The following is a 15,384-nucleotide window of genomic DNA, read 5'->3' on the forward strand; positions in this document are numbered from 1 at the left end:
ATTGAGTTCAAGATTAAAATACATTCCAATTTCTGAGACATTTTACATAATGTATTAACAAATCCCGAATAGCTAGTAGCTATTATATATTAGCTAGTAAGAGTAGAAGTCATTTCCTCTTGAATGTTCTTGAATAGACATATATTACAGTACTGCTATAATGCAACCAGATGTTTACTTACTAACTGGTTATTCACAAGCTATGATAATTGGTTTATTTATCTTAACCTTTATTTTGTTAGTTATATGAGTTATATAGTTATATGGTGATCTCAAAAAATGTTATCTGATATTTGATCTTACAATAATATCTGTTTTCTTTTTAACAAAAAGAATGAGAAGTCTTCTGAAGGTGTCATTAATTTCTAGACAATTATAGAAAAAAAGTGTAATGAAGAAAGAATCGAAAAAGAATAGGTAAGTTAATACAGTTAACTCCTTTTATAGTTACTCTCATTATAGTCACATTCTACTATATCATAGTCATACCAGTTGAATGTTCAAAACATTTTATTATTAAAATCTATCCTATATAATCACAATTCATCTATAGTCACTATTACACCTATTTTCAAAAATCTCATATTAAAAAGTACTGTTTATAGTCACAGTTATATAAAAAATATAATAAATTGCTTAGCATTCAATGATCATAGAAAAATATAACACAACTTGTTGAAATCATCTCATTGAAATAAATTGAATGGTGGTAATTTCATCTTTCTATGATCATTAGCTGAAGAGATATTTAATGAAATGTTGAAAATTTTGTATAATTCGTGTTTTATCACACCTAGAAAAATGATCTTATCGCCATTTGATTTGTCTTGATTAGGTGATTCTAAAGAGCTATTAATCATCTTTTTACAATCACTAGATGCTGAAAAATTAAGCAAAATATTTAGCAGCACAGTAAATATAAATCAAGAAATATTAAAATGCCAATTTTTGAAAATATCTCATTACCCAGTAATTGTAGAAAATGAGTAAGTGTTATATTGTCACTGCTCAATTAATTTTAAAATTTTGTGAATTTATTTGGTATATTATTTAGAAAGGACCCGGAAAATACTTATATAGGTAAGGTTCCAAAAATATTTTTTATTAGTAACTCTAAGCATAGGTTTTTACTATGATTGCTAAGCATTGTTAATATCTAACCTTAAAAATTATATAAAAATAAGCAAATCAATCATCTAACCTAATTAAATTTTTATTATAACACATATAATTTATAAAATATATTTATTAATTAATATATTTTATTAAATCCAATTTTAAATATATTGTGAAGCTAAACTAAACATAATATACAAGTAGATTAACAATATTCAATTAATAAAGTTAATAAACAGTAAAAGAAAAATTCGAAATTAATACTATTACAAAAAATGTAAATTTCTCCATAAGTATTATACTTACACCCATAAAAATTAATATGTAGGTAGTTTCGACCTTGCTGAACAATTTTCAATTAATTTAGAAAGTCGATTTCATTTGACCAAAGAGGTGTAATTACGCTCTGAAGTTGTAAACAGAGAAACGAAAAATTTGGAAGTTAGTACCGTTATGAAAAATGCACTTTTCTCCATAAGTATTATACCCACACTCATGAAAATTAATATATAAGTAGTTTCGACCTTGCTGAACAATTTTCAATTAATTTAGAAAGTCGATTTCATTTGACCAAAGAGGTGTAATTACGCTCTGAAGTTGTAAACAGAGAAACGAAAAATTTGGAAGTTAGTACCGTTATGAAAAATGCACTTTTCTCCATAAGTATTATACCCACACTCATGAAAATTAATATATAAGTAGTTTCGACCTTGCTGAACAATTTTCAATTAATTTAGAAAGTCGATTTCATTTGACCAAAGAGGTGTAATTACGCTCTGAAGTTGTAAACAGAGAAACGAAAAATTTGGAAGTTAGTACCGTTATGAAAAATGCACTTTTCTCCATAAGTATTATACCCACACTCATGAAAATTAATATATAAGTAGTTTCGACCTTGCTGAACAATTTTCAATTAATTTAGAAAGTCGATTTCATTTGACCAAAGAGGTGTAATTACGCTCTGAAGTTGTAAACAGAGAAACGAAAAATTTGGAAGTTAGTACCGTTATGAAAAATGCACTTTTCTCCATAAGTATTATACCCACACTCATGAAAATTAATATATAAGTAGTTTCGACCTTGCTGAACAATTTTCAATTAATTTAGAAAGTCGATTTCATTTGACCAAAGAGGTGTAATTACGCTCTGAAGTTGTAAACAGAGAAACGAAAAATTTGGAAGTTAGTACCGTTATGAAAAATGCACTTTTCTCCATAAGTATTATACCCACACTCATGAAAATTAATATATAAGTAGTTTCGACCTTGCTGAACAATTTTCAATTAATTTAGAAAGTCGATTTCATTTGACCAAAGAGGTGTAATTACGCTCTGAAGTTGTAAACAGAGAAATGAAAAATTTGGAAGTTAGTACCGTTATGAAAAATGCACTTTTCTCCATAAGTATTATACCCACACTCATGAAAATTAATATATAAGTAGTTTCGACCTTGCTGAACAACGTTCAATTAATTTAGAAAGTCGATTTCATTTGACTGAAGTGGTGTAATTACGCTCTGAAGTTATAAATGAAAAAGTAAAAAATTTAAAAGTTATTACCGTTAAAAAAAATATGCTTTTCTATATAAATATCATACTTAGCCTTAAAATACAAGTAGATTTAACTTGCTGAACAAACTTACTTAAATATAAAAGATAATTTGATATAACCAAAGTGGTGAGTAGTGAAATTATATTTTAAAGTAAAACATATTTATAGTAATTTTATTTAACAAAATAAACATGTATAATATAGTAATTTTATATTAAAAATAATACACTGAGTTTAATAAAAATTCAAAAGATACTATTGACAGATAATTAATAAAACATTGAAAAAAAAAATGAAATTTCATCAAAAAAAAATTTTTGTTTATGTATTTATATAAAGGATAATTTTAACGCTCACCCCGAGTGAAAATCACCTGGTCATGTGACATCGAATTTTACGTTTCAAAAAAAAATTAATTTATTTTTTAATATAATAAATAACATATGTATTATCAGTTATATAATTTACATTAATAAATCTCGTTTATAACAACAAATAATGTTTTTATTAGTATTTGAATTACATTAAGAATTACATCAAAAATATCTGTCGTTCTCCTCTCCGATTATAATTTTCTAATATAGAGTTACAATACATAAAAATCTACGCTGCTCTCATATTAATTAAAGTAGTTATTAGTACAATAAAAAATCAAATAAAGAGTGCACTCTGGTATAAAACTATGGAAGTATAGTATAATACCTCTATATTTCCCATCCCTAGCATTTGGACACTTTTTCTGGTAATGACCAGGTTTTCCGCATAACAGACACCTGCGTTGACTCTTTGCCACTTGATAATTTGGATCATTCAGGTTTTCTTGCATCGGGACCCGTTTTTTTGATAATTTCATAGCGCTCTTCAATCTTTTCTTTGAGAGAGCACCTCGTATTTTAGTAACATTAGGATTAGTAATCTGCCCAATTAAGTGCTGTTGTAAAGGAATAATTATATTGCTAGTATCTTGTCTCGATTGATCTTCTGTATAATTATTCACTTCTAAATTATTATTAGTATGATCATTTCTTTCTGATTGTATTTCATGTTTGGCTGCAATAAAATCTTTTAGTATCTTAATTAATTCTTCATCAGTTTTTGTTTTCAAAGCAACATTTATAGCAGTTTTTGCTGTAGAAAATGCAATTCCAAATCGATTTCTTTTGGAATTATTTTGGCGCATGATTTCATTAGGTTGAATATGTTCTACTCCTTGAAAATAACGCAAACTTTGAAGTGTAAAGTTATTTTGAGGTGGTAGCACTGATGATGTTGAAGTATCTACAGGTTCTATTGCAGAAAGAACTGGTGAATTTTCAAAACTGCAATCCAAATTAGTTATGTTATCTTTGTACCATCTAGCAGGTATCATGCTGATATGAAATTTTGCCGAACTTGAATATAACATTACCCTCCAGAAATGGCGACAGATAATGCCTTTTGTAACTGTTTCCATGCAGGTACAGAGGTGAGTTCCATCAGATAACAGTGCCACTAAATTTTCACGTTGTGGTAATCCACCTATACGACGTATTCTCCATGTTTCAATAATATTCCCAAGTTCAATACCACTTAGAAGTGATTGTAATGTTACTTGGGGTTCGTCAACTAGATTCTCTACAAAATCAGTACTGGTGGTATTAGACTCCAAATCCTATATAATATATAACAAATGAAGTAAATATTAATATTTTCATATCAAACTTAAACACATGATTTGCGAAATGATTTATTACCTCAATAAATGATGTTACCAATTGACCTTCATAAGTAAATGACTGAGAAATCTGAAACCTTTGCCATGACAATACAAGTGGTGTTAAGAAATGGATAAGAATTACGTCAATATTAGAAAAAAACTGGGATGATAAATGAGGAATCCCAACTGTTGTTTGACGTGCTTTAAGATCAATTAGTTGACAATATTTGGATTCACTTTCATGTCTTTTGTCAATAGCTTTTTCAACGTCACAGAGAGTGCTAGTGCTGTTTACTGCTTTCTTGATAATAGCATTAAAAGATTTAACGCTTTGAGTACTCTGTATTCCACCATTAAATTGGAATGGTAAATAAGATTTAGCCCAACTAGAACGATTAGGATATAAAGCTTTTGTCATATAAGATTGACATTCTGGAAATAAATCTATCATTGATTTCCATTTTTGTTCAAATAATTCAATACTTAAAGCATTTCGACATGAATAAAATGCTTTACTAAAAGAAAGAAAATTTTCGCCTAATTTTGCTTTAAGATGTTTTATAATATTCTGCAATATATGAAAAAGACAGTGAAAATGAGGTGTTACCGGGAAAACGTGAGATGCTGCATTGATTAGACCAGGTTCAGAATCAGTCCAAAATGATTTTGGAGCCAAATTATTAGTTGCCTTTGTTAAGCATTGCAGGATCCACGTATATGTAGATGCCATCTCATCCTCTACAAGTGCATTTGCCACATTCCGGAACCTTCCATAATTATCCCTGACTATGAATACACTTAGATACATGTTGTATTTGTTAGTTTTGCATGTATTGTCATTCAATAATACATCATGAAAACGGTGATACAAGTCCTGCTGCTCAGATGACATCCAAAAAATGCCCGATAAACGACGTTCATTACCAGAGTGACGAATGAACACTTTTCAATTCGGATCCTCAGTCATTTTTTCAAAAAGACTATTAAGAAATGAACCAGAGTCTGGAGATTCATCTTTACAATTTTCACGTAGCTTATAGATTGAATTATAGACATCTTGCTTATGAAAAATATGATGTGGATGTTTTTTCTTAAGAATCTCTAATTGTATAATGGGCGCAACCTTGCAATCTGTAAAAAATCTCAAATCCTGTACCATGTCATCATTGAATTGACGATATCTTGCATTAAGATGAGCAATCTCAGTGGGATTTAATTCATGATTATGTACATCTACTAATGTTGTACATCTTATTTGTTGCTCTGTTTTTGGTAATTTGAAGTTGCAATGCAATCACATCCTGTTTTGTTAGAGTCTCACACACGATGTTCATTCTGATCAATTTTCTTACGTGCCTCATAATTACCACTTAGAGAACAACGAAATGATTTGCGACGGGTAATAGTATGATCATTTAAGTCTTTATCATTTCGATAAACCTGATAACCAAAGCCTCTTTCTAGGCAATATTCATGTATAAATCTATCAACAGATTCCCAGTCATCAAAACTATTTCCAATAGTGAAATTATACTGATAAGTAGAATAATCAGAAGTGCTTGTATCGTTAGATAAAGGTTCAGATAGTTCTATAGATTCTATTGCATTAGATAGAGGTTCTATGATGGAAAAATTATTGTTTGGAGGTATACTAGTATCTTCAACGGAAAAATAACTATTAGGAGGTATAGTAATATTCTCTAACTCAACGGAAAAATAACTATTAGGAGGAGTAATATTCTCTAACTCACTACTATTACTTTCGGGAAAAGATGTATAAAAGGTATCTTCGCTATCTTTGGGAAAATTTATGTAGGATTCCCAGTCTCATTCCATTATGGTAAAGAATTTGCAAGGATAAGCGATACTGCATTAATTATCACATCTTTATAAACGAAAATTAAATTCACCTCAGGTGAAAAAAAATTTAAAATCACCCGAGGTGAAATAATATTAAAATTTATTTAAAATAACCCAGGGGTGAAATTAAATTTAAAAATTAAAGTAATCACCTCGGGTGTAAGGTTGCTTGTCTAAACCTCTTCAAAATCCTACGATTAGTTTCGTCAAAATTTTACTATAGATTTATTATAGTTTTGGCAGAGTTTCGGCAGTTTCGGCATTTATAATAAGTTTCGGCAGTTTCGCCTTTCTCCAAAGTTTCGCCAGTTTTTTAATATAACTTTAATATAGTTTCAGCAGAATTTCGCTTTTCGGCGAAACGCCATCTTGCCTAAACCCCTAGGTTTCGGCAAGCAACCTTATTCGGGTGATTAAAATTAAAAATAATCTGGGGTGAATTTTAAATTAATTCTTATATAAAATTGTGAAATGTAGTACAAAATTAACACTCACCGTTAGTGAAAATAAAATAAAAATTAATTATAAATTCAATATATAATATTTTAAAAAGTTATATAAATATGAAAAATAAGCAATTAAAAACTCTTAGTATTTAAAAATAATACCAAAAATATGCAATTTAATTATCTTACATAGTATAAAATTTTCTTAAAATTAAGCATTATAAAATTCTTACATCATAAAACTTTACTATGTTGGCTAAGCACCTTGGTACCTTACATATATAAGTATTTTCCAGGGTCTTATTTAGAATAGTATTCCAATCTGAGGATATCCGTCACCATTTTATCTGATCCGATTAGAATCCACCATCTGTTTATCTGATCCGATTAGAAATCCAACATCTGGAATATCTGCATAAGTATTATCCGGATCATCCGGATCATCCTTAAGGAATATCTGGATTATCTGTTAATACCATTAAAATTTGTATATTATATAATTCCAGCTGGCATTAACTGATCAGTACTGGAATTTCCTTTTTTGGATACTTGTACAATAAGAATTCCAATTTTCACAGAAATCAAAATTTCTTTTTTTGGAAATTTGTGTAATGTCACGTGATTTGGCGGGATCTGAATCATTATAAATTAAATTTGTTGGATATCCGTCAGATGAATCTGTTATTATCTGTCATCCGAGAAATCCGATCTGTTATTATCCATCATCCGTGTGATCTGATCTGTTAACTTATCCGTTATCCATATAACCACCAATATCCAGATTAGAGTTATGATCCAGTCAAATCCGAATGATCCAAATTGCATTTGGTCAAAAACATAGAATCTATATTTAGATCCTTATTTGTTCAAAAAAAAAAATTCATCTGTATATATTGTACGGATAAACTGGATTTGAACGGATAATCAGATTTGACAACGTAATACAGGTCACAGGATGCAAATAATAAAAAAATTTTCATATACGCATATTTTCGCTTCATTATTTTATTATTTTATTGTAAATTTGTATTGTTAATTTGTATTTATTATCATATTAATTGTATATATTACATTATATTAGTTTTTTGGTAAGAATGGTTTGTAAATTGTATCCAAAATATTGTAATTTCTTTTCAAAAACATTATTCTTTTAAAAAATTCTGGACTGATACGTGTTCTCTTAAGACCCATTAAATTTCCGCAATCTGAAAACAGTCTCTCACTTGGAGTTGAGGTAGCTGATACTGAAAGATAAGCACGTGCCAATTCACTCAATATTGGAAATTTTTCTTTGTTAATTTTCCACCAGGAAAAAGGATCAATATTAAATGGTATTTGTGGAATAGCAAGATATTCATTAAGTTCATTTCGGTTATTAGCAGGTGATGGATGATTAAAAATATCAAAAAGGGTTGATTTATAAAGTGTAGAGGATGGTGTAGGACCAAGAAAAGGAGTGGTAATTGTAACAGGCATAGGAATTGGAGAAGACTGTAAATGTGATGACATACTAAGTTTCATCTTCCTATACTTGTTTTTTAAAGAGTTCAGAGTTTGCTCTATTTCATATGGTGCAAAATCAAGCTTTTTAATCCGAGGATCAAGAATTGATAGTAGGTATGATATTTCACGTTCATTTTTCCAATAAAAGAGCATTGCTTGATATAAAGTATCTTTCACTTTTTTTAGAACTCCTGAGATTTGCATGGGCTGATTTAAATCTACATTTTTTTGATGCTCATTAGTATTTTTTTCATTATTAGGATTATTTGGATTGTCTTGATCTTCATTCCATACAAAGACATCTTCCAAATTTTCGATATTAATATTCATTGTATTTTCGTTAGGTTCATCGGGTTTAAGCTTGTTAATAATTTCAGTTATCAAAGGTTTCATAATACTGTGAGTAGAATAATTACTACCTCTAAGATACCGGTTGCTTCTTCAAAAGGTCCTAATATAAAAATTAAATCACGAAGTAAATCCCATTCATCATTTGTTAGCATCACTTTGGTTAATCTTTGAGAATCCTTTTTTGAGTCTTGATCAGTTTCTTCAGCTAGATTAGCTTCAAATGTACGAATATATCCTTTTAACTCTAAAAGTTGACACTACGCTAAGTAACTGGAATTCTAATGTGTTGGGACATCAGCAATAACATGCCTTAAATATTTTGCTGTTTTTCCTGCATCCTAAATTATATAATATAAATTAATATTTGAAAAGACTATGTAAATTATAATTTATTACATTATAGAACTACATGTAATTTAATAAAATTAAACTTACTATAGGAGTCCTTGAGGAGCTATTGGAATTCTAATATTACATTGAATTTAAATTAGAATATAATTAAAATTAAAATTAAAATTTAATATATTGTATTTGACTTAAACTTACTGGCTGTATAAATTGTTTTTGAATTTTTTCAAGACGTTCTGATTGCTTCGGACTCATAAAAAAATCAATAAGACGTTTAGTATGACTAACTAGTGATTTAATAGGCGCCAGACCTTTTCCGACTACAAGTTGTAACGTGTGGGCAGTACAAGGCTGCCACATTATATTTTCTGCTGCCAACTCCAAATCTTTGATAGCTTTTCGCATATTAGAACCGTTGTCTGTAGTTATCATAAAAGTTTTATCCCGAAGTCCTTATTCATTTAACACTGCAAGTAATGTATCACCAATATGATCAGCTGTATGGGGATATAAAATATATTGAACCGAAAGGATAACTTCATGAAGTTAAAATTCAGGATTTGGGTCCCGTGATCACCAGACATTGAAGATAGGGTCTTTAGGTTAAGATGACCCGTTACTAAATGAAGTCTACCTACAGAGTCAAACGATCACTTGACAGTGCACACGTAGGGTACTACCGGTATAACGAGTAGTTTGTAGTTTAATTATATTAGAGTAGTTATTAGGAAATTTTACTTTGTATATATCTTTTTATTTTTTTACTTTAATAAAACTGCAAATGCGCTGCAGAAAAAAAAAAAAAAAAGAAATTCAGGATCAAGATATGAACAAGTTATTCCTAGAAACTCTTGGCGATTACATCCTGTCCAAAGATCACAAGTTAAAGATACTGCATTAGCGTCTTTCTCCAATTTTTCTATAATTAATGACTTTAAGTAATTATATGCCTTATAAATAAGTAATTTGATATATTTTGGATTGGGTATTTGAAATTTTAGATCTAGTTGAAAAATTAATTGTTTAAATGCTGGACTTTCAAGAACTGTAAGTGGCTGAGAATCACATATGACCCAATCTGTAAGATGTTGGCACAATTCAAGTTGATGTGATTCTTGATGATAAGTCATTTTAGAAAATGCGTCTTTAATATTTTGATTTTGATTTACCTTTGTTTTTTAATAAAAAGCATAATATATTTAAGATTTTACATATACTGTATAATTAATAATTTAATAATAAAATTTACTTACATTGGGCTCTTCTTGTTCTTAAGTTATTCCGTGAATATTTGCAAAATGGTCAGAACAATTACTAGTTGACGTTCCTATCTTGTAAGTCTTTCTACATTCCTTTCCAACTACTACTTCTACTTTACAAATTGCATATCATACTCCTTCCTTAAAACTAGGCTCAAAATATTTCCAAATCCAACTTCTAACTTTACTCCCACCACGTCTTTCATTTAAGGGTCCAGTATATTACGTCATCCCCTATATGGCAAAAAATTGGAGATCATCTTTTTTTTACTTTCGTTACAAGAAAAAATTTTTTAATATTTTTCAAACTCCTGCTTAAAAATATCTGTTAGAGAGCCAAAGTTTCTGGTTTTTCAAATAAACTTTAAAAAAGTATAGTATAAATATAGTTTACAACGAAAAACTACCATATGAAGTTAACAGTAGTTGCGAATTCTCTAAGGTAAGTTGCGAATTCTCTAATTAGACTAACTTTAAATTAACTTAAAACTTGCGAAACTTTGAGACTTAATAATATAGTAATTAGTTAAATAATTTATATCAAAAAATTAGCAAGCATCATATTCAAATAAAAATTTTTACTAATACCATTTATTTTTTTATTATCTTAAGCGTATTTGTTCTTTTAAACTAAATACAAAATATTTCATGTGTTGTGAAGTAATAATTAGATTATTATAATTTTATAATGAAATGGAAAGGCAAATAAATTAATTTAATAACTTTGAATTATATATTTGGCGTTTGTGGAGTTATTATTTTTAATGTACAATTAAGGTTGCTTGCCGAAACCTAGAGGTTTAGGCAAGATGGCGTTTCGCCGAAAAGTGAAATTCTGCCGAAACTATATTAAAGTTATATTAAAAAACTGGCGAAACTTTGGAGAAAGGCGAAACTGCCGAAACTTATTATAAATGCCGAAACTGCCGAAACTCTGCCGAAACTATAATAAATCTATAGTAAAATTTTGATGAAACTAATCGTAGGATTTTGAAGAGGTTTAGACAAGCAACCTTATGTACAATATCAATCAAGCAAATGGTATTTTCATTAAGTTTTGTCAATAAAATATATAGAAATATTTATAAATGGTTAAAATGTAGATAGGATGCATTATATTTATTATTTGAACGTATATTTAATAAAATTCATATGGTAGGTTGGGAAATATTTTATTTTTCCAAGAGTTTTCTCGTCAATTTCGTGGTCACGTGATCATATAAAATGATCGTCATATGGTCATATACAAATGATGACGTAATATACTGGACCCTTAATTTTATTCTTTTTTGGTTTGGTTGCTCAATTTCTGTGTCACTATTATCATGAGTTCCTTCAACTTCAGTCATTATTATTATTTATTATATATTTATGTAGATTGTAAGTAGAAATAGATAATGCGTAATTTTTGTGCATTTATTCTGCATCGTGTATTGCATTCTTAGTTTCTTTGTATAGTAAATACATGCATTTTATTACTGCTGATTAGGAATTTAAATTTATATTAATTAACCAATCATATTCACCAGATTGAACAGATTTATACGGATGATCTGATGAAAATCCTGTCAAAATTTTGTAATACGTATATCATCCTTTCAAAAAAACTCAATCCGGATTGTAGCTTAAATCCGGATTTTGATAGGATGACAGGATTCCGGATGACCGGATCATATCTCTAATCTGGATATCCGTCAAAAAATCTGAATAGCGGCTAATTGGATTGGAACATTAATTTAGAATGAGTCAAATTAAAGTACTTTAATATTTGCGAAAAAAAAAGAAATAGCCATGAGATTATAATGAAGATCAGATGGCAAAAAGAGTTTATCATGATGGTGATATTATGCCATTTCCATGTAATTTAACTCTTTTTGAGATATCTCAATTATACTTCTCCGCTAATTAATTATGTCGTATTTTGGCGAACGGATCAATTCACTATTTATTATAAAATTACTATAAATTAATTACGTCTGTCAAAATACATTACGTCTGTCAAAATAAATTTAATTAGTATTTTATCATTTTGACGAAAAGTATAATCTCAATACCTTTCAAGATAGATTTTTGATCTTATTAATAGTGATCGCTTAAACTTTTCAGTGCCCGTATATTTATTAAACATTTCTTCGTATATTTGTGTACAGTATCAGTAATAAATTCAACAATAATGAATCTGATGATTTTACCTCAGGTGAAGAAGTTGAGAAAGTTATAGATGACTGAATAAATTATTATTTTGATAATCTTGAAAAATAATTGAAAATAAAATCTAAAGTTCAAGTATGTTATAAATCAAAATTTTATTTTTGTTGTTATATAATTATAATTATTATTTTCGTATTTTAGTGAAAAGTTGGTGAAATCAATGTCACAAAAAAATTTAGACAATTTCAAACCAACTCTCTTTATAATATAAAACACAGTATTAAAAAACTAAATATGGCATGATACTTTTGATCTACTGTAAGTATTAATTAAATATTTCAAAATATTTTATCGCATATTTATTAATATATTTTTTTTCATTACATTAGGGCTTTGGCATCAATTATAGTTCTGAATTAGCTCTACTTGTATAATCGATGACATCATCTAATTCTTAATACGATCAGAAGAACAAGTTACAAAGCATTTTTCACGATCATGATGATTGACAATCAAAAATTCAGCTTATAATACCTTTACAGCTAACGAGTGGCTTGAAATAACCGATAATAATCCATTTAAGTTGACTGAACCAGTATTAAATGCTAACTTAACATTGCTATTACATAATGCCACTTTTAAAAAATCATTAGGCCTAATTACTAATTTTATAGGTATAAATGATAATAGTAAGCATAGTCATTTAGCAAATGAATTTTCTATAGATTGTAAGTTAGATTTAAGTATTTTTGTTAATTCTAAAGGAAAAAATGTTGAAGAGCTAATCTTTTTTTACTATTTAGAGCTGATGATATTCCAATTGTAGTCTTATGTAAAACATCAAAAGTTCTTTAAGGCATTAGATAAATGATCCAATTTTTGATAATATTCTAACTGATATATATGCATAATGGTGAAGTTTGGAAAACTTTTAAAGAAACAACAGATAAAAGTTTGAATAATTTTTTTGATCTGATTATGTTGCTGATTTGCATTTCAGATTGATTTTAAATTTGGATTAGTTTCAACTTTTTGATGGCACAATCTATAGTATTGGAATACTATATGTTACAATCGGTAACCTTCTGAGGGATTTGGCAATTTTATAAAAATTATAAATTGAGATTGAATCATACTGTCAATGGGAGTCAAAAAAGGTTGAATTTTTCATGTATTATGAATAATGTGCTGATCTTTAATTCTGAAGTAAGAGATAAAAAATCAATTTTAGGGCAAAGAAAACTATAAATACTTTGATTAAGAATGAAGGCATTTCTGATCAAATAATATTTTTTATTAACATAGATATATATAATATATTTTATCATGAATTTTCTATTATTTATTTTCGTTATATTTACTGATTGTTCATTTGAAATTTTAGGTAACACTATTGAGAGAACGCATTTATTTCACCAAAAATCATCTTACTAACAATTAACTTACTGACAGTCATTTTACCGACAGGATCATTTCACTTACAGTTATTTTACTGACAATCATTTTATCAACAAAATCATTTCACTGACAGGATCATTTCACCAACAACTAAAAATATTAATAAAAAAAATACAAAAAAAATAGCATTATAAAAAATTCATTATTGTGAAATTTTATTTTATTTAGCTGTTTTCTATATTTAATATATAATTTCATAATACTATTATATTTAATGCTTATGTAATTAAAATATTTATATATATCTTAGAAATTCTATATCATATATTAACACTGATAAAAATTTATGCTTAATGTTTCTAATACATAAAATGAATAAAATATAAATATATAAACTAATTAAAATGAAATATTATGAGTTATTCCTCAAAGAAAGTTCAATAATAGTCTATTTTTCTGATCATTATAAACCACCTGGATTCTGTTTTCATATTCTCTATTATGTTTTTTTTGCTTAAGTCATAAATTTTCTCGAAGAATTAACTCAACCTTAATCTCAATTTAATACTGCTTATTTTGCAACTCCTTTATGATTTTAAATAATCCCATATGCATGTGTATGACCCACCAATGTCTTCCATCTCCTATACCATACCTTTGCTAAATTCTATGTTTTTGAAAATGTATATTCTATATTTTCAGTGATTGATCATAAAGATGGTGGAAATAATGGCTCAGAACAAACTACATTTCCATTTCTTAATCTATGAATTACCTTTTTATGAATATAATAAATCTCAAACCAATCCAAAAGTTCATTGACTTCTGGTAACATGTTTAATGGCATATTACTCCTTAATTCATCAAATGCAGCTGGAATATTATTACAAGGCAAAAATGCAAGTGCTGGGATATATCTAACAAATAAACTAATATTTTTATCACTTGCATATTGAGAAGCAAGGCCAAATGCTTGCACTTTATAATATACATTTTAGAACAAATAAAAATGGCAGCCTTTATTTTGAACACCATGTATTTCTATATGAACTGTATTGATTGAAGCTTTTTCAAAATCTGTTAATATATACTGTGGTTGTAGATCAATATTATGTTCATCATCAAAGTTGATTAAATTTTAAAACAATGCTTTATAGCACTCCTCTAATTTACTTGATATTAGTGAAAACACAAGAGGCATAATTTGAGAGTTTTCACTACTTTCGACACTTTCATGAATTGTATAGAGTTGTTTAAAACTTGTTGGAACAGTTTTGAAAGTACCGTCCATTATCTAAAAGGATAATTGAAACAGATAGTTGATATTATTAGATGTTGTAAAGATATCTGCAGCATAGTTATGATCTGTAAACTTTACAAGATGATGTTAATTTTTGGTAAACATAATTGTAGCTTGTCTATTGCATTATAGTTGATCCCATTTTTCACAATACCAATAATATGAGTTGTTTTTTTTTTTGTCTTTAACTATGAGATAGCCATGAACATTGATTTTATTTTTATTTTAAATAGAAGAAACAGCTTCACAGATATCCATTTTGAAAAAAATAAAGAAGAGGATAAAGTATTTATTAGAAAAAAATTGAGTTTTACTTATAAATACTACAAATATTGAAGTAAAATTTTTATTAGAGAATTTTGTCATTTAATTTTATTTATTTGAGTGGTAAAAAAATGATTCAAA

General features: G+C 27.9%; 3 protein-coding genes across 3 annotated transcripts; all 3 read right to left on the reverse strand.

The window, feature by feature from the left end:
• Positions 1-3,242: 3,242 nt before the first annotated feature.
• OCT59_007295 (uncharacterized protein) lies at positions 3,243-4,036 on the reverse strand (the record flags this gene model as incomplete). Its single annotated transcript, XM_066147763.1, has 2 exons — positions 3,243-3,280; positions 3,370-4,036. The coding sequence occupies 2 exons, from the start codon at positions 4,034-4,036 to the stop codon at positions 3,243-3,245; spliced, it is 705 nt and encodes a 234-aa protein (XP_065998608.1).
• A 1,273-nt stretch (positions 4,037-5,309) lies between these two features.
• Positions 5,310-6,236, reverse strand: OCT59_007296 (uncharacterized protein; the record flags this gene model as incomplete). The annotated part of the gene is made up of 3 exons (XM_066147771.1): positions 5,310-5,626; positions 5,716-6,155; positions 6,232-6,236. 3 exons carry the CDS (start codon positions 6,234-6,236, stop codon positions 5,310-5,312), a joined length of 762 nt encoding a protein of 253 aa, XP_065998609.1.
• An 8,152-nt stretch (positions 6,237-14,388) lies between these two features.
• On the reverse strand, positions 14,389-14,970 carry OCT59_007297 (uncharacterized protein; the record flags this gene model as incomplete). Its single annotated transcript, XM_025324595.1, has 2 exons — positions 14,389-14,657; positions 14,853-14,970. The coding sequence occupies 2 exons, from the start codon at positions 14,968-14,970 to the stop codon at positions 14,389-14,391; spliced, it is 387 nt and encodes a 128-aa protein (XP_025185320.1).
• Positions 14,971-15,384: the final 414 nt, after the last annotated feature.

The sequence above is a fragment of the Rhizophagus irregularis genome, chromosome 15, assembly GCF_026210795.1.
Source record: "Rhizophagus irregularis chromosome 15, complete sequence".
Classification (NCBI taxonomy): Eukaryota; Fungi; Glomeromycota; class Glomeromycetes; order Glomerales; family Glomeraceae; genus Rhizophagus; species Rhizophagus irregularis.